This window comes from Marmota monax, unplaced genomic scaffold (assembly GCF_021218885.2).
Source record: "Marmota monax isolate L192 unplaced genomic scaffold, Marmota_monax_Labrador192_F-V1.1 WCK01_AAM20220418_F8-fsc00014, whole genome shotgun sequence".
NCBI lineage: Eukaryota > Metazoa > Chordata > Mammalia > Rodentia > Sciuridae > Marmota > Marmota monax.
The window spans coordinates 26,007,880-26,034,186 of NW_026695222.1; the positions used below are offsets into that span (position 1 = coordinate 26,007,880).

Sequence of the window (26,307 nt, forward strand, 5' to 3'; positions counted from 1 at the left end):
GAGCTCGCGAGGATCGCGCGCCGGCTTCCCCGCGAAGTGGCGGCCCGGGCTGAACGTCCCGTGGGAGAAGAACGTGCCAGCCAGCGAGCGAGACGGAACACGCGGGCGCCTGTGCCAGATCCCGCGGTGTTTGCTCGAGCGCTTTGTACAGTTGCTTGGAAGAAGAGAACTTCTAAAAATAAAACCTCCCGAAAGCTTCGCGATCGGTTTGGAGCAAGTGATGGGTTTCAGTGTGCAAATAAATTCAAACAAACACATCTGTACGTGCACACACATGAGCCACCGCGTGTGTGCATGTCTCTGCGTGTGCACATCTCTGTGTGTGTGCATCAGTGAATGTGTGCGTGAGTTTCTGTAGCCATGGAGTGCAGCACGTGTGTCTCTGTGTGTGCATGCCTGTGCACACACACTGTGCACCTTCCCCTCTGGTTCTTCTTCCCCCTCCTTGCCATGCCTGACAACTCTGAGAGCAGAGGCTGGAATCATCATGTTCAACTTATTAAAAAGCTTTTATTGAGCTCAAAATAGTTGTTTATCTTTAAAAGCATCTAACCTGGTTGAGTTTTAAATGAATTTTTTTTTTTTTAACTTCTGGAGAAAGATTCCTTCCTCCCTGTCCTTTACAGGAGTCATCCAAGCATGGGGTTGGGGACTGTGGCTCTGTGGTCATTTGGTCTGGATTCAAATCCTCCCCACTGCCCGCGGCACCCAGCTTTCACCCCAGGGCATTAACCACTCAAGGCCTAAGTTCCAAGAGGAGTAATTGTTTGTGATAAGAACTGTGACAAATGCCATCTGTGCCCATCCTTTCCCCTTGGCCTTTTCAGTTTCTGTCCTTGTGGGACAACTTCCCCCTGAGATCACCTGTGTCTTGCTGCCTGGGGTCTCCTCTGATCTCAGGATCTTCCTCTGCCTATCACACACCAGACCAGAAGGGCCTCATTTGCCCAGTCCCTTTGCTCTTGTGGGTCACCCAGGCGTATTCTCTGAACCGTCTGGCAGTCTTGAGTAGGACTGAGCTCTGGTTGCCCACAAGGTGGCCAGCCACACCCTGTACTGGTCTGGCCCTGCCCTGTCCCTCACCTCCTCTGACCTCTCAGCCTTGTCTGGGGCCGCCTCCCAAACAACCCAGTTCACTCAGATGGGTGCCCAGCCCCTTCAATGAACAGGAAAGGGAGGGAGAGAACTTGGCTGGGAAAGGGCTCCCGGAGAGGCGCCGAGAGGGTCCTGCAGACGTGCGGGCTCCACGTTCCCGTTTTTTTTAAACATGAATGATGTTTAATGTATATCCCAAATACCATTCCAACATGAAACGACTATTAAAACTTACTAGGAGAAAATTCTTAAATTCCCCCTCTCTTCTAACTGGTCAGTTGTCTACACTTCCAAGGGCCGCCTGGGGCTGTGCTCCTGGGCACGCTTGGCCCCAGCATCCTCGGACAGTGAGGACCACAGTATCCCTCCTGACGGGCCTCAGGTCCTGCCAGGAAGCAGGGGGTCCAGCCCAGGAAGCCTGCTCCGCATCTGTGCAGAACTGTGACCACACCCACATTCCATGCTGGACCCTGCCCAGCGGCCTAGCCTTGGACTTCATCTTTGTCACCCACCAGCTCTGTCATGTCAACCAGTTCCTTTGGCAAACTCTCCCGGCTCCTGTTTTCTTATCTATAAAATGCAGACTTGGTAATCATTACCCGCTGGTCAGGGTCACTCTGAGACTTTGGTAAAATCAGGAGAGGCCAGGGAGCAGGCATGGTCAAGCTCCCGGTGGAGACACGTTCTGTCCTTTACCAAGTCTCTCAGGGAACACCTTTGTGTCAGATTTCTGAGCAGGAGACCCACTTTACACGGAGAGCCACCGGTGAACACGCGGAAGTGCTCACAACGGCAGCACCTCCCCCACCCCCAGTCTGGTGAAACCAGGGCCCTGCCTCTGGAGGATGGGTCTCCATTTCTCCATCTTACCTCCAGGCATGGAAGTCAGAACACCAGGCCCACATGAGGGTCCCCAAAAGCTCGTGTGTGGGACCACGAAGAAGGCTTGGAGGTGACGCGATTGGATTATGAGAGCCTTAACCTGGTCGGTGAACTGGGTGGTGACCGCAGGCAGGTGGGCTGTGGCTGGAGGAGGTGGGCCACTGGGGGTGTGCCTTTGGGTTTATACCTGTCCCTGTTCTCTCTTCTTGGTGGCCATGTGTTCTCTGCCCTGCACTTCGGCATCTCCTCAGGCACAGAGCAAGGCAGTCGGCCATCGATGCTCTGAACCTCTGAACCCTGAGCACCGAAGCTTCTCCTCCTCTAAGTGTTCTTGCCAGGTCTTTAGGTCACAGTGAAGAAGCAGGCTGCTGAAACAGAGTGACAGTCCGAACCTCAGGCCCACTGATGCTTCCCGAGCCCTAAAATGTCTGAGCTCCGGAATATACAGAGAAAAGGAAAACCATCACAGAATCAGAATCAGTCAATGTCTGATTAAACATGTAGAAAACCTAACAATGAGTCAAGTCCATTAACTGTCCCATTCAGTCATGGAAAAAATCTCACAGCACTCCATTGTACTTGAAGAAGAGAATTTACAGGAGAGATTTTATCCTTTGCTAAGAATTTCCAAGAAGAATGCTCAGTGGAGAGATTGTGCCAGTGGAATTAATTGAATTTCTTTAGACAAATAATTTGGAAAGCAGAATTATTATTTTTTTAAATCAATTTTAAAATAAAAGTTTTCAAATAAAATTTAAATTTTAAAATAAAAGCTTTGAGTTTATTTCCTCACAGTCATTGTAAAAAGAATAGGGGAGAAGGAGGTGGCTGTGAAGACTGTCCCTCCATGGGACACCACAGCCTCGATGGCCTTTCCTCACCCCACCCACCTCCTGCCACCTGCTCCCCCAGCATCCAGGGCCACCTCCCTGACCTCCAGCTTGCCCTTTCTTTGCTCCAGGTGATCTCCAGCTCTTCCCAGGCCTTCAGGGCCCTGGCCTGTCCACCCCCAACCTCACACTCACTGCGGCAGGTACTATCGGTGCCCACCTGGGTCTCACTTACCAGCCAGTGCTGCTGGGGTGGTAGAGCCCTCAGGCTTCAGCTGGTCACACTGTTTATCCCAGGAGGTGGGCAACATGGTCTCTTCTGCAGCCAGAGTGGGCAGGAGCCAAGAGCCAGCGGAGGAGCCGTTCTCCCACCCAGCAGGGCTCAGCAAGTGGCCTGATTAAAATAAATAAGTAAATAAAAAAGGCCCAGGAACTATCTTGTGAGTCAGGAAATAGACAAATGAGATGCTTTGTCACCAAGGCTGGGGTGGCACACAACAATAGGGCCAGCTCTTGTCTACTGAGCAGGGCTGTGTGCTCTGTGCACCATAGGCCCTCCCACGTGGCCTTGCAAGGACCCCATGAGGCAGGCACCAAAGGGAGCCTCTGAGGCCAGGAAGAGCAGAGACTTGCCAAGGCACAAAGCTAAAAAGTGGGGGGCCCAGGACCAGAAACTCAGGTCCATCAGACTCCAGTGGACTCAGGATGCTGGAGTCCCCACCAACAGCTCTGCCGTGACGGACAGAGAGCAGAGCCAGGGCCACTCCTTTGGGGACTGCTAACTTGCCAGTCTTTGTTCCTTGTTCTCCAGGAGAGCCAGAGACCTTGGACAACCCAGGCCCCCCTCAGGTCTTGGGGCTCCGACCTTTGCCCCTGATGATGACACTCTGCCATCCGTACTTGGTGCCTTTCCTCCTCCTCCCCTAGGAGAATTCACAGAGGAATCTCAAGATAACTCCCCGCTGCCTGGTAGAGGGTTGGGTTTTGCCAACACAATGTGAAGTAAAAATATCTCTCTTTTAAAAAGGAGTCGGAGAAAAACTCAAAGACTAGAGATCGGTAACATGTAATTATCATCTGGTTTGGGCGGAGAGTTCTAATAGCTTCCAGAAAAACACCAGCCATGGAAAAGGAGCACACTTTCCAAGCAGAGAGAGGCCCGCTCAGCAACAGCGGCGCCATCTTGAAGTCTGGACTTGCAGGCGCTCTCCAGGTGGCGAGGAGGATGGGCCGCCCTGCCTGCTCCTGTCCTCTCTGGCCACCCACACGGGACGGGAGTCTCTGAGCAGGAAGATGCTGCTTTGAACTCAGCCTCCATGGGCCTCCACGGGCTCAGAACAGATCTGCAGAAGAGCCCTGAAACACCAGGAACAGCCAGACCTCTGCCAATAGCTGTTGTCCCCTATTTTAATGTAATAGAACCCCAGTTTTAGCTGGGCACATGGTGGCCCAGAATACAGACCATCTTTCCCAGCATCCCTTGCAGGTAAGGATCACAGAACTAGTCTCTGACCAACGGGATTATTAGTGGAAAGTATGGGCAATTTGCAATGTGTGTTCCAAAAGGGGAGATACCTGCCCTTCTTCCTTTTACTCCTTCCTGCTGGAAGGAATGCAGATGTGAGGTTTGGAGCTCCAACAGCCATTCTTGAACTTAAGGCAAACCCGGGAATGGAGGTTGCTAAAGGTTGAGAAACAAAGGGAGCACACCACTTGTGGACTGCCCTCTAGACTGCAAGAGGAAAAAGAACGACATCTGTGCTGTTGAAGCCACTGCTATCTAGGCTTGAAGACAACTCTCATGGTCAAAATTAGCTCCCAATTTTCTTAAATTGAGAGGAGGAACACAAGCTAATTCAAATCTTTAAAAGTGAGCATCCCACTCAGTGTTGTAGACACTCTCAGCAGATTCATGGCTTCAGCTGCAGATGTGCGAGGAAGGCAAAGGTGGGACCCGCCCACATTAAGTTGTTTTGTTCTCTTTCTTGCTTTTTGCCTGTTTGTGGCAGGGCCTATAGTTGTGTTATGGAACCGCAACACATACATTTCCAAATTTAGGCAAATTTTATGAGCACACAGTAAAGGCTGATGGAAATGTTTTTCTTATTTGTTATCTCTACTACTTAATAGCTAAAGAAACTGGGGCTCAGAGAGGTAGCCACCCACAGCCCGGGAACAGCAGAGATGCAGCTCAAAACTGCTCTGCAGAAGAGGGTGAGTGAGACAGGGCACCTCCCCAGGCGCTTGGCCTTCCTGGCACAGTGACTCATTTCTGGCTTCTAGGAACAACTCGGAGAGGCAGGGAAGAGGCTCCATGTGGCCGTCCAAGCTGTCCAGACGGGCCACGATGGGCCCTGGCCTCCTCCACTGAGTTTAGGTGACCTTCCTAGCAGCCAGGCTGACGAAGTCCCTCGGCTTGGCGGGGAGCCCACCAGAGACCTGAGCTCCACCACCGGCCTGGGACCTCACCCTGACCCTAACCCTAACCCTAAGCCCTTCTCTCTGAACCCCAGTCTCTCCTTTGATCTGGAAGAGGTCACGGCGAACCGGCCAGGAGGCAGAGGGGCAATGGGAGGAACGGGGAGGCCCTGGAGGCGGATGGAGGGAGGGTCTCTCCGGGCGGTGGTGGGTTGTGCAAAGGCTGAGGACGGAACCGACCACAGGGTCAGCCAGAGAACCACCGGGGCGCTGGCTCCCAGGGCAGGCGAGACAAGCAGCGGCGGTGGAATTCAAGGAGGGCGCAAGAAGGCGAAGGGGTGAAGCCCTGGGTCCGGAGGCCACGAGGGCGGGGGGGGGGGGGGGGTGTCCCGCGGCCGAGCCCCGGGCGGAGGGCGCGCGCCCCCTGCTGGCCGTCCCCCGCCCGCGCCGCGCCGCGCAGGGCCGTCTGGGGGCTCCGTGGGGAGCGCGCCGCCGTGGCTCCCGCGGAGGGACCTTGTCACCTCCGGCGGCCTTGCACAGGCCTTCATTTCTGCAGGACAGGACAGTGAGGGCCCCTGGGGCGTGCTGTCCTGACGGACCTGCCCTGCAGCGCTGGCTCTGCACCCGGAAGCAGAAGCGGTCACCTGGAACTGAAAACATCCCCCGCTTGGCCGCACGAGGTCGCATTTGCTTGGCCTCCGCGGTCCGGCGCTGGGACTTCCTTGAGTCCCCAACTTGCGGTCCGGCTGAGGACCTCAGCGCCCGCTCGGTGCTTGCTGTGCAGGCAGTGTCCAGGCAAACCCCGGCCGCCTGCTGCTTCTCAGCCCGGGCGCAGAACCTCGGGGCGAGGGGTGGGGAGGGGGCGTGGGGACCGGCACACCCCCCAGCCCTCGGCCGCGGGCCACCAAGTAGGAACCTGCTGCACCCCAAACCCAGAGACTCCACGGCCCAGTCCTCCGCAGCCCTTCTCCTCTCTGAACCCCAGTCTCTTCTTTGATCTGAAGAGAACCGAGCTCTGAACTGCTTTGGGGTCACTGGCCCCTTTGGAAAATTGTGGAAGCCATGGGTCCTTCTCCAGAAGCACGTGTGTGGTGCCCGAGTGCTGTAGATGACAGCAGGGGCTCTGGCCAGACTGCTAAGCTGGATCACCCCCTTGGTTCTCACCAGCACCCCAATGAAGTGGTGCTCTCAGGACCCCGTTTTACAAATGAGGAAACAGGATAAATAAGTTGCCCCAGGTTACACAGCTAGTACGTGGGGGGGCTGTTTGAACCCCAAATCCTGGCCTCCTGCGGGAGTCCCTAACTGCTGAGCAGCACTGTCCCAGGTGCCACCCTGTGGTCGGTGGGAAGTTGGTGCAGGAAGGCAGTCATCCCACCCACAATTCTGAAATTAGGGAGCATGTTCCCATGAGCGTGGGGCCTCAGTTTGGTGTGTGGGCTGGGGGTTCACCATGCCTGACTTCTGGGTATCACAGATCAAATCCCTCAGTTTCCTCTCTGAAGAAAGAAGGCAGAGTCAGCCCTTCTCTGTAGCTGAGCTGGGGAGGCCAATGCATTGGAATTCACATAGTAGGTGCTTCTTAAAGTGGGGCCCCTGGAAAGGCAGGAACAAATGCAGAGAACCCACCCACCGAAGCATCCTGTCCTCCATGTGGGGCCTGGCAGTCAGCACTGGGTGCTGGGAGGGGAGGGAGGCCACCTCAGAGGCGCCCAGCCTTGCCAATCCCAGCTGCTGCCTGGCCACATCATGCTGGGGTCCACCCTCGCTCCCTCATGGGTCCTGCTTTCGATTCTGTTTCTTTCCGAGAAAAACCACACAAAGTTTCATTTTCTCTTTCTCCTGAGGGGGTGGGGCGGACTGGGCGTTTGTGTTTGGAGTGTGAGTCCTGACAGCTGTGGGCCGAAGCTGACAGCTTCCCTGTGGGTTCAGAGGTTCCCCGAGTGGGGGCTCAGATGCCCAGCCTCCTGCGGCTCATACCCGCAAGGCCACAGCACAGGTACCTGCTCCCAGGTCCACTGGGCCCCTTGCCTCTGCTGTGAGCATGGCCGAGGCTCCTGCTGACCCAAGCAAGAGAGGTAAGGCTCTTCCTCCTCCAGGGAGCACGGGTAATTCCTGGGGCTGGGGGCGGGTTCCTCCTTCTTTCCAGAGGTTGCTTGGCCCAGGTAACAGCAGTGTGTTGGAGAACAGGGGACGGAGTGGGGCAGGGAACCGAGCCATCCCTCCAAAGGCTCCTGTGTCTAGGTGCATGAAACGCCCCCAGTATCAAGGGCAGTGCTGTCCCATTTCCTAGATGGCACAACCGGGGCCCTGCATCGTGAAGTCCCCGGCTGTCACAGCCGCCAAGCACCAGTGGCTCTGCACAGTCATCTGAGAACCAAAGCTTGGTGCTTGGAAAAAAGGCACATGCTCCTGTTTTCTGTGGGTTATACTCTTTCCTTGGTGACCATTTTCCTCCGGAGGCCACCAGGGAGAACGCCTCAGCCAGCATGGAGGGCCGCTCCTTTCTAGGGGCCCCGCTAAGCGCCTGCGCACATGGGTGGTTTTCATTTTTTTTTTTTTGCTCTTGTTCTGTGTTTTGCTGAATCCCTAAAGTCGCTGCTGTTGCCGCAGTTTCACCTGTGGGGAAACTGAGGCACGGGGCGTGTGCAGCAGGGGCTCAGTTCACCAGAGATTAAAAAGGAGAAGCGAGCGCTGGGGAGGAGTGATGGCAGCCGGCTGTGAGCCAGGAGCACTGGCTGTGACTAGTGCCCGCTCTTCCTGGTAGGACGCTGCAGGCACCGGGCAAGGAGTTTCTGCCTCCCCGAGCGACTTCCCTTGTTGCTGGGCTTGTCCCCTGCCCCTGCTCTGGTCCACAACCTCCCACTGTCAGACCCAGAGGCTCTCAGGCTTGCTCTTCATCCACCTCCCTGACCCCACCTGTCCTTTGGGGTCTGGGTGGCCCCGCAGCGCTCAGGGTGGGCTCCTCAAGAACTTACACTTTTTGCAAGACAAGACAAAGCCAGGTGCAGGGTTGGTTGGGTGCCCCTCCCCTGGGTAAACTTGGTGGGTGAAGGAGGAGTGGGTGAGCCTGATCTTCTCATTGCTCTCCACCTGCTCCCAGCAGGGTAGCAACATTCTGATCACAAGAACAAGCCCCAGCCCCAACTGTGGGGTCACAAGCTCATTACTCCGCCCCACAAGGGCCTCTGCTGGGGCCAGGGCCAGCTGACTGTCTGCTGATCAGGAAAGAAACCCCAGATGGCAGAGGAAGGGACCCAGGCAGTCCCAAGGAGAACCCTCTTCACACCACCTGCAGTATTCTTAGGGGCAGAAACTTCCTGGTGACAGGCCAGGCCACGCCACCGCCCATGAGGCTTTCCCGGCTGCTGTTCCCTGGGCGTCACCAGTCACCTGTACACAGCGTCTGAGTCATGCTGGCAGCTGGCAGCGCCCCTGGGGTTTTTGTTTTTGTGTTAATGATGGGAGGTGATGGCTCTGATTTCCAGGCCTTGCCCTAGGAGGAGTAGGGGCTGTTTGCAAAGTTCTTCCTTGAGTCCCCACAAGGCTTAGGGCTCCTTGTGCTCAGACCAGGAAGCAACATGCCAGTGGCCCTGGGCCAACTGGGCAGTGTCTGTCCAAGCAGAGGACAAAGCATTCACTCATTCACTCACTCATTCACTCAACTTCCATTCCATGAGCACCTACTGTGTGCCTGGCCCTGGGCAAGACATCAAAGGTCTGACAGGGAACCAGGCAAACAACAGGGACCCCGTGGGGATGTTCTGCAGGGGACCCAGCCAGAGCAGCCAACACCAGCAAGCACAGGGAGGAGGCTTCCCAGAGGAGATGGCTCTGAGCAGAGGACGAGGAGATGCTGGACGGGTCCGAGAGGGTCTTTCTGAGTAGGGCCACATGCAGGCAAGTGGACTGGGAGGAGCACGGGGCCCTTGGAGAGAAGCGGGGGTCAGGTGCAGAGGAGACCCCAGGGGAAATGGCTGCATTTGGTGGACCCCACCATCCTGGAGATGGTGGTGGGGGCAGAGAAATGGGGAAGCACAGGACTCAAGAGAGACCTGAGTGTGGCATTTCAGGACTCCATGATTGGGCACCCGAGGAAAGACCTGCTTCCGAATGTCTGTGGGGCTTGTGGCTCGGATCAGAACGGCACCACTGAGGTTGACTGCAGGGGCATCAGAAGCACCGATGGCAAAGGCCCTGGGCCAGACGTGCCTGCCCCCACTTCCACCCCCTGCTCCTGGGATGTGGCGAGCTGAGCGTTCCCACCTGCCGTGGTGCCACGCCCGGGAGGGCACATGGAGAGGGTGTGCACCTCCTCTGTCCCCGTCACCCGTCCAGCCCATGTGCTTGTCTCTCCACACAGAGGCTCTACTGGCTGCCATGGATGGTCTCTGCCCTGGACCCTACTCAAGAGGGGGCCTCCCTGGCCTCCTGGAGCCTTTGGCCCTCTCCACCCAGGGGACCTGGGGCTCAGTTCTCTCTGCCTTCCTCTCCTCCCAGGCCACCTTGAGCAGAAGATCCTGCAGGTGTTGGGAGATGCCAGCTCCCCTCTGAAGTCCTACCAGCTGGCGAAGGAATGCCAAGTGCTCAAGAAGGAGCTCAACTCAGTCCTCTACCGAATGGCCAAGGAGGGGACAGTCTCCCAAGTTGCCCCCGCAACATGGCGCTTGGGCACAGGTGATCCCGGAGGTGTGGATCCCACCCAGCCTGCCCAGGACAGCCATGGTAAACTGCGTTCCTGGGTGGGTTGGGCCCACGGGAGACATCTGGGCAATAGACAAGCACAGATTTGGGCCTGGGTTTGAATCCAGTCTCTGCCACTTGGGGACATCTTTACTTTTTCTGGTCGATGGCGATGACAGTAGGGCCATTTCGTAGGAGCTGCTGGGAGGACTAGGTGCAGAGAGCCCAGTACCAGCAGAGTAGGTCACAGCAAAGCACACGTGGTAAGGAAAACAATGATGGCAACATCACAGTGACCATGATGGTGGCCGAGCAAACTCAAGGACACCTGAGCCCAGTTCTGGCCCCAGAGCCCTCGGACACCAAGCCTGACACTCAGTGGGCACCTACGCTCACCTGGCCTCACATACCCCAGAGCTGGAGCCTGCTCTCCCAGCCCGTGCCCAGCCCCCACCCGCCTGTCTTCCTCCAGCCCAGAAGCCCCAGGAAGAAGCAGCTGCCGCGGCAGAGACTCCCGGCCCTCAGCTCAGCGAGCTGGGTAAGCACAGCCTCAGCTTCGTCCAGCCCTGCCGCCCCCCACCCCCAAGCCCTCCCAGAGGTACAAGGTGTCACCAGTGCTGAGTCCAGTCCTACCCAAGGGGCTCCTACCAAAGGTCCCGAGGCCAGAGTTGGTCTTTGCGGCAGCCCAAGAATCTAAATGGCCGAGAAATTGTTTCTCTGCCGCTTCTGTGCACCTGCCAGGCGCAGGGCTGCGGCACCTGGCACACATCCTAGGTCACAGCTGTCCGCGGGGTATCCCTGCTGCTCCACCCAGGTCACGGGCCCCTGTCCCCAGATACACAGCCAGCGAGCAGCGGGCAGACCCACACTTGGGAACGGGGTCTCCTTAACCACCTAGTCGCCCTGCCTCCCAGAGGAAAGGATCTACGGGTTTCTGAAAGCCAACGGGCCCTGCAAGGCCCTGCGCATCGCCCAGGCCCTGGGAATGAGGACAGCGAAGGACGTGAACCCAACCTTGTACAAGATGAAAAGCAAGCACCTTCTGGACCAGGACCAGAAGCTGCGAGTGTGGCGCGTCTCTGCACCAGGTAGGCCTCCCCTGCTGTCCACGCGCTCGCACGCAGCACCCAAGAGAAGCCATCGCGCCCAGCACCCAGTCCTTGGCGAGTGTCCTTCTGAGCACTTTGCCTGCTCCCCTTCATTAGAACCTGCCAGAAGCTTCCAGAGGTCGCACTGACCGTCCCCTGGAGAAGGTTCCGGGAGAGAAAGTGCTGGCGGGCTGAGCCGCGATCTTGGGATTTTAAAGTTGGCCAAGAGAAGGTGAGGCAAGGCTCAGGCCCCTCAAGTGTAGCATCCAGGGCCACTTAGCCTCAGGCACCCAGGGCCTAGAGCCTCGGTCACCCCAGAGGCTGCAAAGAGGTTTCCATATTGATTTCTTTTAAAGTCAGAAGAAAAACAAACATTTTAACAATAACGGACATCTAGGAATGAACGCAGCCTGGATGATTTTTGTCTTCCTCCCACGCAGTCATAAAGTATAATTTAATTTTATTTCCATATGGATGAAAGAGCCCACCCACAAAGACACCACGGCCAAGGGCCTTGGAGGTGGTGTTGTGGCTGGTGGGTCCGCAGAGCTGGGGAAGGAGCCTCCCCACACCCCCACAGTGCCCATGTGGGGTCAGCAACGTGGGGAAGGATTGATGAGGTGGGATAGCATCTGGAGTTCAAATCGGTGACAAGTTCAAATCAATGTCACTAGTCATGGGGGGCATCTGAGTGTTTGATACAGGGGAGAGGCCCCTGGGGTTCAGGGCCTGGAGCTGTGGGTGCCTCCCAGGGAGGGGGACAGAGGGTAGGGAGAGAGGACGTGACTCCTGCAATCCTCCCAGGAGCCATCCTGGGCCTGGGTGGCGGGGCAGCAAGACACCAGGGGGGCCACCTGCCATCTTGACCCTGAGCTCCGTCTGTGACACCCGAGCAGCTGTCCATCATGTGAGGCTGGAGTCACCCCACGCAGGTTCCCAGATTCCCAGATCTGGTGCCTGGGAATCCTTTTAACAAACTCTCCAGGGAAATTTGGTGCTGCCAACTGGCATCTGGAGCCTCAGACCCCTAAAGAGGTGCAAAGGGATAGAGTGGAATATTATTTTGCAGAAGATTCTGAAGGAAGAAATCAATCTGCTGTAGCAGTGTGCCAGCAGAATCCAGTCTACATGATCTGCCAGAATGGACCCAACTGCCACATTACCATCACAAACTCTGAAGGCATCCAGATCGGACACGGGAACATCTTAATGAAGCAGAACGTCTCTGAGGACAGCGGTAAGTCATCTGACAGGCACCCAGGAGGACGGACCTCAGAGGGCTTGTGGGGGGACTCAATCCTCCAAGGAGGAAGGACAGCTTCCCAATGTCCACGGCCCTCCTTTATAGCTGTTGTGAGAATGAGGGAGCCTGGATCCAACCTCTCCTGCTGTCCCTTCACTCCAATACCTTCTGCTCTTTTTAATGGAATGCAGTATTTTGAGAAATAATTCAATGAGAAATAATTCAAATTCTTCTTTGTCAGCAGAATATCACAAGTGCACTGTGGAAATATTTCATTTTCTCTGGACACACTTCTTTCCCCACATCAGCATGTGTTGGAGGTTGGGGTACAGGTCAGCAGAGACATGTTCGTTTTGTTGAAATGCAGAGCTGCAGGCTGAACAGGCTCCATGCCAGGCACCAGGGCGCAAGGATGCCAACTTCTTTCAGTCCAGCCCGGCACCCTGTGTGAGAACACCTGCCCCAAATTCAGACGCATCCCATAACCTTGGGAGAGCAAGGCTCTCCCCTGGGCCTCAGTCTCCCAGATGTGAGATGAGGAACTCTGTTCTGATGTCTTGATGATCATCTCCCCAGTGTGAATCCTCCCATGTCACCTCCTTGATTTTGGCTACGTCCCTGTTTGTTTAATCAGTGCTGTTGAATGGTTCACTCCCCACCCCCGACTTGAATATATTTTAAAATAAAAATTTTAGCTTTCCCCTAAGTTGAAAGCCATGAAGTTCACCATAAAGATAAATGTCCGGGAGATGAAATGACGTGTTGAGAACACGCTTACACCACGGAAGGGTCTCCTGATGGGATCAGAAGGCTGAGAAGGACCAGGAAGCAGGCAACGGGTGACTACTGAGACTGCAGGTGTCCCCGTGGGACCCTGGGCAGGGCCCCACTCAGGACACCCTGGCTGCAGCTCCTTGGCTACCTGCTCTCCAGTCCAGACATCCTGGTGCCCCTCCTAACACTGTGTCACTGTTCTAGGTCCCACAGCTCCCAACCAGCTGCCCCCAACTGCCCCAGGTGATTCCTCGGCTCAGGGACCCCTGGCAGGTGGCTGGGGGTCCCAGGAAATCCACCTGGAGTGGTCCCTGCTCAGACGGGTGCAGGTGGGACACAGCAACAAGATGAGCTTCCACAGAGACCTGCCGGAAGGTCCTGCCCACAACCTCTCATCCAGCCCCCCAGGTAACTGGAGTCCTGTGGCCACGTTCTCCCCCGCCCCACTCAGTTCCGGGGGGGCAGGAACAGGAGCCAGAGTCTTTTCAGGGGGTCTTTTCCTTCCAAGAGACTGAAACTCTGTGGGACAGGTGGGGTATTTAGAGATGGCACGCTGGGTCCCCGTCCCCTAGCACCGACCAGCCGGAGACCGGTTTCCCCATCTGTAAGAGCAGCACGTCCTCTCCGAGAAGCCGAGGCTGGCCAGCTGAAGCAGGGTCAGCACAGTGACCAGAGGCCCTGAGCCAGGGCCTCCCAGGCAGGGACAGACGGGATAGGGGGCCCGGGAGCAGGGGCCCAACTGGGGGAGAGGTCAGCCAGGGGAAGAGTGTGGGGTTCTGCCAGCAAGGATCGGAGGTCGGGAGGGAGACCAGACTGAGTGTGGACAGCTCTTTCCAGAAGTCTGGGTGGAGGAGCCAGATGGCAGGGGCTGGGGCTGGGCATGAGCAAAACCAAAGGTGGAGACCCTGACCCAGCCCTGCCAGGAAGCAGAGAGATGAGATGAGGGAGGAATCACTGGGGCCCAGAGAAAGGCTGAGGTGCCAGGTCCTCTGGGGGCTCTGGAGGACAGGAGGAGTGGCTGCCTGGTGGTGAACAGGGCGTGGGCATCGGCTGTTGACTGAGCCAGGCGGCCACTGGTGAAGTCAGCAAGGAGGACTTGGAGCCAGGCTGGGAGCTGGGCTCTGGGGCCACCGTCCAGCTGCCCACCCTCCGGCGTCTCTTTGGCTGGTGCGCAGTCTCAGCCACGGCCGGTGACGGTGACTCGGAAGCTTCATTTGAAATGCGAATGCCCCAGCCAGACCCTCACCCCAAGGCGGACGCAGTCCAGAGAGTCCACATCAAGTCCTGCTTCCTCGAATACACCACCATCGGCAACAGCAACAGGATGACCGTCCTCCCGGCAGGCCCAGAGACCGCCAGGCCAGGTGCAGCCGCGGGGCCTGGAGATGGCCGGCAGGACCCCGGGGAGCTGAAGGAGGGCGCAGGTGGGCTGGTCCCCTCCCCTGGCCCCCAGCCGCCCATTTCCCAGGGCTGGGAGCAGGGTGGATGATGGTGAGGACAGGTGGAGTGGCTACTGACGTCACCTCTTCCAGTCCAGAGCCTCACTCTCGCTGGGCCTCCGACCTCTCCTCTGTAAGGGGGTGACAAGAGCAGCGTAGTGACCCCCGCAGGCCTTGTGAGGAGGGGATTGGACGAGCAGGCGAAGTGCTCAGCTGCCTGCCCAGCCCAGGGCACGGTCAGCAGCAGGAGGTGCAGTCATTAATGTGACCTTGAGAGGCGCTGGACACCACAGCCAGCGAGACTTTTGGGGGGTGGGCGGCCCTGCAGCAGCCACAAGGCCCCGGGCATGAGTGTCACCTGCCCAGAGCTCAGGCCTCTTTCAGGACCTGCTGGGGTCCCGGTTGGGTTGTCCTCGAGGTCATCTACTGACCTGAGTCCTTCTCTGCTGATGCTCAGCTGTCCCAGGACTCTGTCCTGACTGTGGGGTTGAAACTGCCATCAGCCGGGAGAGGGAGGAGTGGTCACAGAGCGCTGGCCACCCCCTGGGAGGGAGCTCACCTCCCTCTTCTGCACCCACTCCAGGGGCCTGCATGTGGCCCCAAGGTGGGCTGGGCAGCCTGGGCCCAGCTGAGTGTCAGCAGAGGGGTCCTTCTGCCACAAGAAGAAGAGAAAGGACATGCGCAATTAGCAATCCTGCCATGTTCTGCCCCTAGGGACGTGACCCTCTGGCTCAGAGCCAGGGGTTCCACTGTGCAGGAGAAGAGGGTGCCGGGGCTGAGGGGACCGCTCGAGGTGGGCACAGGCTGGGGAGGGCATACCTGGTGGGCAGAACAGCACAGGCAACAGCCTAGAGGCGGGTGGGGGTGTGCATGCACCAGAGCCCAGCTCCAGGCTGCAGAGGGGGTGCTGTGGGAGGGGAGAGGCAGTGGGAGCCAGAGAAGGGCCTGGAGCAGAGGCGGGCGGCCGAGGTTCTGCTTTCAGTGTGGAGAAGGTGGTGCGGGGGGATTCAGCTCCCGGTCTTCCAGGACTTGGGATAAAATCTCGCCAGTGGTCACAAAACCAGATTGGCAGACTCTAGTGGACAGGCCAGCCTCCATCCGCCGGCCTCTGCAGTCGAGGGTCATGTATCCCAGGTCCTGAGGGTCCGTCCTTGAAGCCCCAGCACAGTGAGCAGACCCAGGCCTCACTCCCACCTTCCCACTTGTCTCCAGGACCCTGGGACGTCCCGGGAATCAGTGAGACCACGTAGGGCCTGGGGGAGGGGCGAGTTCCCGGGCCAGGCAGGGAGCCTCCTGCAGATGCAGAGGGGCAGTTGGGGAGGCCAGGGGTGGGGTGGATGTGTGGCTAAGGAGCTCCTGCCCAGCGGAAACCTGGGAAAGCCCTGGGCTGGGGACAAGGGTGGCCGGCTGGTGACCAGGCAGAGGCTAGGGAGCAAGAGGGCTGACCCCCTGGGCCCAGGGCCGTGGCTGTGACAGGGGCGGCTGAGGCTGGAGGCCCAGGTGAAAGCCACATCTTATTTGGAGTGAGCGGGGGGGGGGGGCAGCCACTGGGCAAGCGGGGACCGTGGTGAGGCCCGGGATTTTACCGCCCCGCTGGAGGCCATCCGGGCAAAGCCAAGGGCCTGAGGGGAGCCGGAGCTGCCGCAGTGTTCAGAAAGGGCTGGGCCTGGGAGCGAGGACGCTCAGGTGTCCACTGGGCAAGGAGGGGACCATGGCCTCAGTCCCCAGTTCTTTGGATGGCCTTGGTTACTCCAGGGGCCTCGTGCTCCTTCGATGATGTCTTCTCTTCCCACAGATCCCAGTTCTGAAGCCGAGCCGTCCACAAGCGAGGTCCCCGAAGACGGGGGCCAGGAAGCCCCGGGCAATCCTGCGCAGCTCACCCCCAAGCTGAGGGAGATGACCCTTGGAAACAGCAGTCCCCCCGCTGCAGAGCACAGTGTCTCTGTGGGTGGACGCAGGGAGCTGGAGGGGGGCGAGTAGCAGGGACCTGGGGCTGCACTTGGGAGGCGGCAGGTGCCGGGGAACCTGCGCAGGGTGTCTTGTCTCATGGACTCTGGACCTGCCCGCTGCCCACATCTGGCCAGCAGGAGCCGGCTTTCAGGGTGGGGAAGGGCTCAGGCTGAAGACTGGCCAGAGGCGGCCTTGGTGCCGAGAGGAGGGCTGGCTGGGTGGGCTCTCTGTTCTCTCTGGGGCCTGGGCAGGTCCTGCCTCTTGGCCTTCCGCTACGGCTGCCTGCGCGAGTCTGAGCACTTGTGCGCTCACGTCGCAAACTCACGTCTAAGCTCCCCCAGAGCCGCAGCAATGGGGGGGCCTGGCAATGACAGACCCTCGTGACAGAACGGGCGCCCTGACAGGAGGCTGAGGGAGCTGGTTTCTCCCCTTTGCGCACAGCCTCCCTCCCTGGGAGGACACAGCAACAAGTGCCATCTTCAAAACAAGCAGCCCTCGGCACACGGAGCTGTGGCACCTTGGCGTCGGCCTTCCCAGCCCCCTGAGCTGTGAGCATTAAACTTCTAGTGTTTATAAAGTGCCCAGTCAGAGGTGTTTTGCTACAGCAGCCGGATGCACTGAGACGCCCACCCACACTCTTCTCTTCCCTGAAGTCCTGCCTTCAAGGACTGTCATGCCCACCTGACCTCTAGAATCCTCCCTTCTCTAGAATTGATCTAGGATTCCTTAGCTGAACTCTCAGAGAGCAAATTGCTCCCTGACCTTCTGCAGTCCCAAGCAAGTCTTTGGCTGGCCCAGGGGTCAGGTGACCTTCTCTGACCAATCAGCAGGGACTGGCCAATCTGAGTCACAGGGCTGATCCTTGGAACAAGGAGACCGTCAGCGGGTCCCCCTTGCTCAGCCTTCGTGGGACCGCTGGACAGGCAAGAACCTCAGGAGTCCCTTGCACAACCTCAGGGGTCCCCTCCAAGGCTGGGGACTTTACGGGGCTCTGTGGCCCTGTCTGTTCACTTTCACACCTCCAGGGACAGCGACTGTGGGACAAAGCTCCTTGCTGGCCACCTGCTGCAAGCCGAGCCCTGCTTGGGGCTGCAGAGTGGGGAGAAGACCCACCCTCGTGGCGGCTCACGGTCAGGAGCCGTGACCGTCAGGAGACATGGGACAGTGAGGCACACAGCCCAGGAGGCCTCTCAGGGAGCAGAGAGCCCTGGAGCCCCGTCTGCCAGGCCACACTGAGGGGCAGTTGGTGGGATGGGAATGGCGCTCCAGGCAGGGACCGCCCTGGCCAAGGCGTGGAGGCCGGACGGGCAACTTACTCAGAGACTGCAGAAGAGTAGGGTGGCCGGGAGCCCACAGCAAAGAAAGCAGGGGACCGCGTTGGGCCACTCCCAGGAATCAAGGGAAGCCAGGAGGCCACCCGGCGGCCCGAGAACCCAGCGGCTCTGAGCCTGAGGCAGCTGCGGTCATCACGGGAGCAGGGCTCCTGTCCCCCGAGCTGGACGGCACAGCCCTGCTGGGGAAAAGTCACCGCAGCCACGCCGGGGGCTGGAGCCTCCAGATCACGTCAAATACCAGCCACCAAGTCGGAGGGCTTACAACTGCGTCTGGTTCTCGGCTCCGGGACTGACTGCCTTCCGCATGAGCTGGGGACCCGTAGCCAGCCTCTGCGCGTTCCTGAGGGCGCTGGTTCCCCGGGCTGTGGGAGGCGGGAACACCACGGCTCCCACTCCAGCCCAGACCAGAGCATCCATTTTTCCTATGAAATCTGCCCTCTCTGCATAATTAATTTGTCATCAATACTCTGGCAAAGCATTACTGGCAGCTAATGGGGGCTGGAGGTGAAGGTCAGCGCTGGTCTCTTCGGGAAGGAAATTGACTAGTCACTATTAAAAGCAGAGAATGAGCAGGTTGTCCGTCCCAGCTTCGGTTCTCCCTGTCTACCTGCCTGTCCACCCTCCCCCCTGGGGGATACCTGCAGAGGAATCCTGCAGCCCCCAGAGGGGCGGGGATTTGTTCCATGAACTGGAAATGCGTCTCCAAACCCACACGACCTGCTCAGAGGGCGATTCTGCGTCTCATCCCAGCCCTGCTCCCACTCAGGGGGACCTCTCACCTGTGGTTTCAGAAGACAGCCGGGACCAGAAGCCTAAAGCAGGAAGAGCCCAGAGAGGCGTTAAGGAGCACTTTGGTTCATGTGACAGAAGCCTAGTTTACCCAAGCTTAAACAAAAACTTATTTGCTCATGCAACTGAGAAGTCAAGGGACTCCGAGGTTCAGGAATGGCTGGATCCAGGGGCTCAGTCCTATGCTCAGGCTTCTTTCTTGCCATCTCTCTAGAGACTCTCTATGTGGCTCAGCTGCAGCACCCAAGGCTTAGGCCACCAGCTTAGCGACCCCAGCAGAAAGAGCCGTCATCAAATCAAACACTGTCTGTAATGTCCCACGGAAGATCCTGATTGGTAACTCCAGGTCACATGCCACCCTTTGAGCCAATGAAGAATGGAGTGTTCAGCTTGGTTACTGGGGTCAGATGTGCTCCCCAAAGTTGTGGGGGAGTCACCCTGTGGGCTATGTCCCCAAGAAAGAGAGGCTCTGTAACAAGAAAGGGGCGGAGGAGACAACTAGCAGAAGCCAGGCCACTGTAGCCCCGGGTGAGGGTGTCCCCGCACCAGCTGGCTTTACTGGAGGGACGACGGGGAGGTGGCTCACTCTGAGGACACATGTGGCCTTTCCATGGGTCCCTGTGAGGGAGGGGGCTGCAGTCTCCCACCCTTCCTTGGCCTCAGGCTGCACAGGGGGACGGTGGCCTTACCCAGAGGTGGCAGATGCCATTGATGGGCACAGGACAGGGACTAGGTTCTGTCAGTGCTGCCCAGCCTTCCTTGTGACCCTCCTGCTCCTCTGTCCCCACTAGTGCAGCACCGAGAATCCTGTTTGTCCCCTTCACAGACGCTCTGTGGGACCAGAGAGCAACTGGTGGTCATATGGGGCTTTCTTTTCGTCTTCAGGGCCGGACATTGAAACCAGGGCCACGGGCAGGGGACCCAGCACGGGGCGCCATCCCCAGCCCCCCCAGGCTGGGCTTTAAACTGGGCAGTAGGCACGGTGAGATGGGTGGGGTGGGGGTCGGCGGTGACCTGTAAATTACAGATGACCCTCCTCACGCCCTCAGCAGCCCGGGAGGACAGGCGCTGCCCCCACGGGGCAGGGATGGCGGCTCCGCAGGGGAAGCTCAGGGGGAGGAGGAGAAGTGTAGTACGGACATGGAAAGGCTTTAGGCCGTCGAAGGACTAGAAGAAAAAGCCGAGAGGAGGCTTCCAGGGAGCGGGTGAAGATGTGCTGGTAGGACGGACAGTTCCAGGGGACGGGGGGTTTGTGGGGTGGACGGGGGAAGCCCTGAGTCTCAGAGGCCGAAAGCGCAGGGGGAGTGGGGCGTGGGAATGATGCAGAGGACCGTGACTTTGTGGAGGGAAGGACACTCTGGTGCTTGGTCCAGGAGCCAGCCAGGCCCCCGGGAGGGTGAGGCTTCAGAAAACCCCGGGGCAGAGTCCACACAAGTCCAGAGGGGAAAGGAGCGAGGTCACTTGCAAAAGATAAAGGAAGAAGGAACCCGGAGTCCAAGGGGTACAGGGCCCCACGCAGCCACGTGGCCAGTGGAGGGGAGGGTGGACCCCAGAAGATCTGCCCGGGAGGGAGGGGGGTCTGGGGGTGTTCCTTGCTGAAGCTGCTCAGGCTGCTTTGTCAGGAAAAGATGGTGGTGCTCTCTCCTCATCCAGGGGCACGCTGAGAGGGACCACTTAGGAAGGGGCCCCGTGCGGGGCGTGGTGAGAAGCTGGGGGCCTGACACTGCGAGGAGACTGTAAAGCGCCCGGGGCCGGCCCAGTCTGGAGGCTGGCGATTGCTTGGGGGTTCATCTATAAATGTAGTGGGATACCGCACGTCTATCGGCAGTTTTGAACTAAAACAAAAAGCAGGACTTGCAAACCAACAGAGCTCAGGTCGGGCGTCACTCAGCAGTTCAGGACCAGGTGGTCAAGTACGTGCTGTCCCTCATCTCTGGCTCCCCCAGACTCAGCTGTCTCACGTTCCAAATGGAGACGCTCCAGCCACAAAGAGTTCTGCCCTGCTGGTGTCAAAGTGGCTGCCATGGTTCCAGACTTCACACTCCCAGCAAAGACCAGAGTGGCTTCTAAACCACTCCGGGATTCACAGTTCCTCCTGGCCACGTGGATGAGGGTCATTAGCTGTAGCCAGTCTGGACCTAATTCTGAACTTGGGGGAGCTTAAATACATGTGACCTCCGGAGCTCAGAGTATTTTCAAAGTACCTTTATTCCCCCTCTTAGTAGCTGAGGAGATTGGGTCTGGGGTGGGGGAGAGTGGCTTGGTCAAGGCCACACGGCTACTAAGTGAAACTGCCCACTTCAGCCTTTGAGTTCATAACCAGAATTCTCCAGCCCCGATGGCCAGCCCACCACCCCGGACCCAGCCCTCCCACGTACTGGCTCTGCCGGGGACAGCACAACCAGGTCAGCCCATGGACAGCCAGGCTGTGTCCAACGAGGGGGCAGCAGGACCGGCATCTTGTACTCTGTGAAGACACTCCTCCCACAAGAGGCCATGGAATAGGGGTTCCCTGGACAGGCAGGCTGCGCAGGGTGGGTGGTTCTCAGGAATCCACTGCCCAGGGGGTAAACCGAGGCTCAGGGAGTCAAAGCCATGGTCCAAGGGACAGAGACCGGTCTGGAACCCAGGCAAGTTCTTAGGATGTGGAAGGACAGGACCAAGGCTGCAGCCTGGCTCTGCCCACCTGCCCCCACCTTTTGAGGTCAGCTCTGCCCTTGTGTCTCGCTGGCTCCTGCAAGCCCCACCCCCACCAGGATCCCCAAAGTGGCCTCCATCAGTTCTGTGTCCACCAACCAGGAGAGGGTGACAGCCCTGGGAGCAGGAGGGTCAGAGGGCAGTGGCTGCCCAGCTGAGGCTTCAGAGCTGCCTCTGGGAAGGCCTGTGCCCCCAGCTCCCCTGGCCTCGGCTGGCAGGCTGTGGCGGCAAACCTGCTCCTGCACTCCCTGCCGCCCCCGGCATCCCAGGTGAGGGCTCCGGCCTCCTGCCTCCCTCCCCAAGGACCCTCCTGACAGGCGGCCTTGGGTGTCCCAGGTAACCGACCTCCCCCCGGGGGTTCTCCACACAAGGGGACCTCGGGCAGCCTTGGGGACTAGGACACAAGTGTTGTGGGAGGGCGCCCTCCTGCAGAGCAGCCTTGAGGGCACAGCAGAAATAACACTCTACCCCAAGCGCCAGCCCCAGACTGAGGACGCGGGTGGCTGGTGGTATGGCAGGTTGCAGTGGGTGGGCATGGTATCACGCTGCAGGGGCACGTCGCTGAGCATGACCGCATCAAGTGCCGTCCCCTCTGACCCTCAGTTTCCTCCTCCAGGAGGAAGAAAAGCACCTTCTGCGTGGTCAGATAAGAGGGGCTCTTGTGGGGATCCCAGGTCACCCTGCACCTACTGATGGACAAAGGTCTCCCAGTGGGGGCCCAGGCAGGACTTCCTCAATGTGCCTCGCAGCCCCAGGTGGGGACCTCTGTGCCTGCCATTAACTGGCACACCAAGCCTCAGCGGTGACCCCAGTAGCTCTGGCTGGTTCCCAGAGAAGGCGTGAGGCAGAGCCGCTTGCCACCCAGCGCCACCTTCTGGCGACTCCATGGCAGTAGGCGGCTGGAGGCGGGAAGACCTGCTGCCACTGACCTGGCCAAGCACCACGGCTCCAGCACTTCCACAGCCTTGGGCCGAGCGCCACCTGCTGCCCGTTGGCTACCTGACCGCCACACACAGGCTGAACTTGGAAACTTTGAAAACAAGGGTCAGGCAGGGGCTCTGGGACCCCTTCTGCTCCTTCCCCAACAGTGGCCAGACACACAACATGTCCCCATGGCTTTGGGGTGTTGCACACCCCCAATGTGGGCACAGAGCCCTGGCCAAGCTCCTGTGTCACTCTCCCACTGGCCCTCCAGCTTTGAGCCCAAAGCCCAGGGAAGGGCCCAAACCCAGCGCCACTCTCGGGTGGTTTTCTTCCTTCCTGGGGACACAATTACAACCTGCCCTGATCCCGAGGAGCCTCCACCACAGCTCCTGCAGGAGCCAGCAGGAGCTCACCACAAGCTCACTGGCAGCCTGGCGGCTCCCCCAACCCTTCCTCCACCAGCTCTGCGGGAAAGGTTTCTTAACCCCCTTCACCTGGTGAAAAAAGTGAAACAGAGAGGTCGAGCCACTCGCAGGGTCACACAGGCAGAGTCGAGCCCACCGGGATCAAACCCAGGACACGGGAGTGAAGACAGCTGTGGTGGGAAGAGCCCCACATCCTGCTCCGAGATGCCTCTTCTGGGTGGTGAGGAAGTGGAGTTGGGGGTCCCCGCTGAACCCCAAGGGCACCTGATCAGCCCATGCTCTCCCTTCTGCTCAGCACACAGGGGGACATTCCCCGTCCACACAACAGCGCAGGGACACGGAGGACAAAAATGGGGCCACCCCAGGTCCAAAGTCCAGAACTAGCCTCCTCCAGCTGGATGGCCTTGGGCAGGCACCTAGTCTCTGTCCTCGGTCTCCTCGTGTGTGACCTGGGGTGATCGCCACCCTCTCTCTGTGATTGTCTTTGGGAGGGAGGGAACAGTGGCCACTTGGAGTGTAGCAGGGGGCAGTGAGGTGGAGAGTCTCTTCGTCCCCCTGCCACCTCGAGCTGCCTCACCTCAGCCCCCTGGTCACTGCCTTCCCAGGACTGGTCCTCCTCCTTGACTCCTGCTCAGCCCCGGTTTCCTCCTGCCTTGGGCTCAGGATGGAGCAGCCGCCGCCCCGTCCTGCTCAGCCCTGGCGAGGCAGCGGCTTCACTCTCTGGGCTCTGGTGGGGCTCGGTGACCCCCACGTGCCTCTCACAATGTCACGGCCATTTGCTCTGCTGACCACCATCGCCTCCCACCCCGCCCAGAGGGGTCACTGACACAGAGGCGATCCCTCGACAGACCTCCCCAAGTGGCAGCCAGGCCCAGGGCCCGAGTCCCAGCCCCTTCCTGCCCACTGTTGGGTGTCCACATTGCTGGCTGTGTGACCTCTGGTAACAAGTCCCCCTTAGCCTCAGTGTCCTCATCTGCAAAATAGGGGCTTAAAAGAGCCCACCCGTGGAGAGCCCTTGAGCGGTGCCGGTGGGTGGCCATGTGCTTGTGGTCCCCGGCACAGCCACAGCCCAGGCAGCACACAGTACATCTACTGTGGGGCAACTGAGCCACATCCTGTTGGTCGGTCCCCTCTGTAACCTCAAGGTGCCTGGGCCCTTCTACAGGTGGAGAGGACAGGCTTCAGCCAGTGAAGTGGACACAGGCCTCAGCTCCCATCATCCCTCCAGGGGTGGCAAAGGCTGATGCTGATGGGGACTGACCCCACGGGGGCTTTACAGAGCCACCTGCTGAGCCCTCGGAACAGCCCACCTCCAAACAGCCCATGAACTGGGCCAACTGCCTGTCCCCCAGGGGGGGGAAACTGGGGACCCTCTCTGCTCCGACTGGCCAGCCACCCACACTTCCTGGCTGTCTTCTGCAGGCAGTTGGGACCCCCAGAGCCAGAGGAGCCCGGGGCAGGCCACAGGTCATTGTCCAGCATCTCTGGGCTCCCCATTGCAACTCAGGGACAGGGTGGGCTCATTCCCCAGCACCATGGTGTCTGTCCCCAGCGTGCACTTGTCAAAATCCCCTTCCCGTCCCAGTGCAGAGGACTTTCAAATCCCAGTCTTCCTCAAGGGAAGCAAACCAAGAACGGAAAACTCACCCTGCCCCTAGTCAACGCCACCTGCGGGGGGACGCCGTCGCCCCAGCCGCTTTCCGGCCACGTCGAGGGCGTGTGCAGCTGCTGAGAAAGAGTCCTCCCTCCAGTGGTGCGTGGGAGCCAGCCCGCAGACTCCCTGTGGGGCATGAATCACTTTGTAAATTAAAAAGTATCTGGGTGCGTGGAGAAAGATCTAGAAGGAAACCTGAGCTCAGGTGAATCGGAGCCTGCCCCGGGTGCGAGATTCCCAACCAGGGGGTTCTTTAGGGCTTAATGGGTCTTCTGCAAGGCCCAAGGGGCAAGTGGGTGGGCATGAGCATCTACCAAAGGACAGAGTCCTGCTGGGACGGACCCCCGGAGCCCTGGACAAGGTGGACCCTGGCCTGGACCTAGCTGGCCATGGCCGAGACTCTGACCACCAGGTGGCGCCCCTGGTCTTTTTTTGCAGCTGAGCCCAAACTTGAATTCACTGGGCAGAAGGGCAGGGGTCAGTCTCCACTCGGCCCAGCACCCCTGGGTGGGACTGACCCCCGAGGCCTGTCCTTGTGGACCACCACCCCTCAAGTTAGGCAGTTCCCTGGCATAGCGTGGGTGGTCACTCCACGTATGTGTCCCCCCTGCCCAGGTGTGTAGCCTCAAGGTTACTTACCTTCAGCTTACGTCGGCGCAGGGGCCACCAGGGGGTCCATCTGTTCTGGTCACCTCTAGCCGTCTCTGAGACTCCTGCTCCCTGGGGGCTCCTGCCCTGTTGTCCCCTCCCCGCCACACCGGGGTCTGTTCTGCCGCCCTGACACTTTTCATCTTTGCCCTTTCTCCCCTACCCCACACGATGACATCTCATCGTCCAGCAATGTCCCAGACAGATGCCCAGGCCCTGGCCCTGCAGACCTCAACCCAGCAGGTCTCTGTGAGACCCACGAATCTGTATTTCATGTAAATACCACTTGTCCCTGAGCTGCCGTGCAGGACTGGCCTGACCCCTCTGGTCCCTCAGCTGCCCCTCCTGACCTCATTCAGCCTCCCTTCCCTGCCCCAGCGTCACCCACGCCCTCCTGCCCCAGGACCCCTGCACGTGCTCCACCTATGCTTCTTCCTCTCTGCATTTCCTGGCTCATCTTCAGGGTGTCAAGAGACCCTCCCTGTCCCCTCAGCCACTCTCTCCCAGGGCCAGGCATGTCTCATCCCCAGTGGAGACTCTGGGTGCTGGGCCTGTCACATGGGGCTGGCCCACAGCTCAGACTCAGCCCTGAGTGGTGTGATCGGTCCCCGTGGCGTCCTGTCTCCCCCTGGACTTGAGCATGTTAGTTGCGACGTGCTCAAGTCGGGGCAGCCCCTATTCCCGGGCTCTGCGGCTGGACCCTGCCTCACCTCCGCCTCACCTTCGGCATGAAGGCTTCTGGGCCTCCCTGAGTAGAATCTTGTCTCTGTCCCATGGACCGTGTCCCACACTCACTGGGCCCTGGTGTCCCGCCCAGGGACTTGCAGTGTCTACCACGGGGCTGGGCAAGCCTGCATCGGTGGGCAGTCCTCAGACTCCAGGGGGTCAGCATCTGCCGGTGGACTTCACAGAGATGCCAACCCAGAGTCCACACCAGAGGCCCTGCCTGGGTGTGGCTGAGGTCCAGCCGTCCCCAGGAGGCCTGGTACAGGCCAGCCTCGGGGCTCACATGCCACTCCGCCCAGGACCAGTGCAGAAGGGGCCGGGGTGACACGAAGAACAGAGAAGTTCTGACCTTGGCCTTTGGAGGCCTGAGAGCTGCACACTAGATGCCGGCCCCCTGGTCTGTCTGGCCCTGCGGCTGCCTTGGTGGCTCAACCTTACCTCAGGCTGTGTGGCCTCGGGCAAGCACCTGCCCTCTCTGTGCCTGGTGTCCCGCTGGCATTGACTGTCAGGACTGCTGTGGGGAGCAGCCCCTGGACATGCTTGGACAGGCCTGGCACAGAGAGGCCGAGGGGAGGAAAGGGTCAGCAGGGAGCAGAGGCCCCTGAAGAAGCCCCGCCTCCTCTGGCCAGCAGCAGGCGCACAGCGTAGGCCCCCTGGCTCCCATCCCCCTCTGCCACCTGCTGCTCTCTCAGCCTTGGTCCCCTCACC

The 26,307-nt window shown here is 59.2% G+C and overlaps 1 protein-coding gene and 1 long non-coding RNA gene across 11 annotated transcripts; one reads left to right on the top strand and one right to left on the bottom strand.

The window, feature by feature from the left end:
* The first annotated feature begins 7,085 nt into the window (after positions 1-7,085).
* Positions 7,086-16,982, top strand: Zbp1 (Z-DNA binding protein 1). 6 transcript variants are annotated; one of them, XM_046433540.1, is made up of 8 exons: positions 7,086-7,303; positions 9,726-9,950; positions 10,381-10,446; positions 10,823-10,996; positions 12,066-12,233; positions 13,218-13,421; positions 14,189-14,437; positions 16,248-16,982. In XM_046433540.1, the coding sequence occupies exons 1-8, from the start codon at positions 7,270-7,272 to the stop codon at positions 16,430-16,432; spliced, it is 1,305 nt and encodes a 434-aa protein (XP_046289496.1). In that variant the 5' UTR covers positions 7,086-7,269; the 3' UTR covers positions 16,433-16,982. The 6 variants fall into 6 exon arrangements, 4 of the variants coding, with proteins under 4 accessions (XP_046289496.1, XP_046289497.1, XP_046289499.1 ...); XM_046433541.1 differs by having other exon boundaries at positions 12,069-12,233; XR_006849500.2 differs by lacking the exons at positions 13,218-13,421; positions 14,189-14,437; positions 16,248-16,982 and adding an exon at positions 11,114-11,228 and having other exon boundaries at positions 12,066-12,201.
* Positions 11,440-26,148, bottom strand: LOC124085660 (uncharacterized). Of its 5 annotated transcripts, none has more exons than XR_006849506.2 (8): positions 24,865-26,148; positions 24,219-24,351; positions 19,215-19,356; positions 18,516-18,548; positions 15,272-18,098; positions 14,884-15,104; positions 12,160-14,583; positions 11,440-12,023 (listed from the first exon to the last, which is right to left on the bottom strand). It is a non-coding gene; the product is annotated as an uncharacterized LOC124085660 (long non-coding RNA). The 5 variants fall into 5 exon arrangements; XR_006849503.2 differs by having other exon boundaries at positions 14,884-14,931; positions 15,012-15,104; positions 15,272-18,548; XR_009225809.1 differs by having other exon boundaries at positions 15,272-18,548; positions 24,219-24,299; positions 25,595-26,148.
* Between the last annotated feature and the right edge of the window lie 159 nt (positions 26,149-26,307).

Bases quoted from the DNA above. Each gene is read 5' to 3' on its own strand.
- Zbp1 (XM_046433540.1), top strand. From the start codon at position 7,270: ATGGCCGAGGCTCCTGCTGACCCAAGCAAGAGAG. The intron at 9,951-10,380 runs GTAAACTGCGTT...GTCTTCCTCCAG, and splicing joins GCCTGCCCAGGACAGCCATG to CCCAGAAGCCCCAGGAAGAA. The intron at 12,234-13,217 runs GTAAGTCATCTG...TCACTGTTCTAG, and splicing joins GAACGTCTCTGAGGACAGCG to GTCCCACAGCTCCCAACCAG.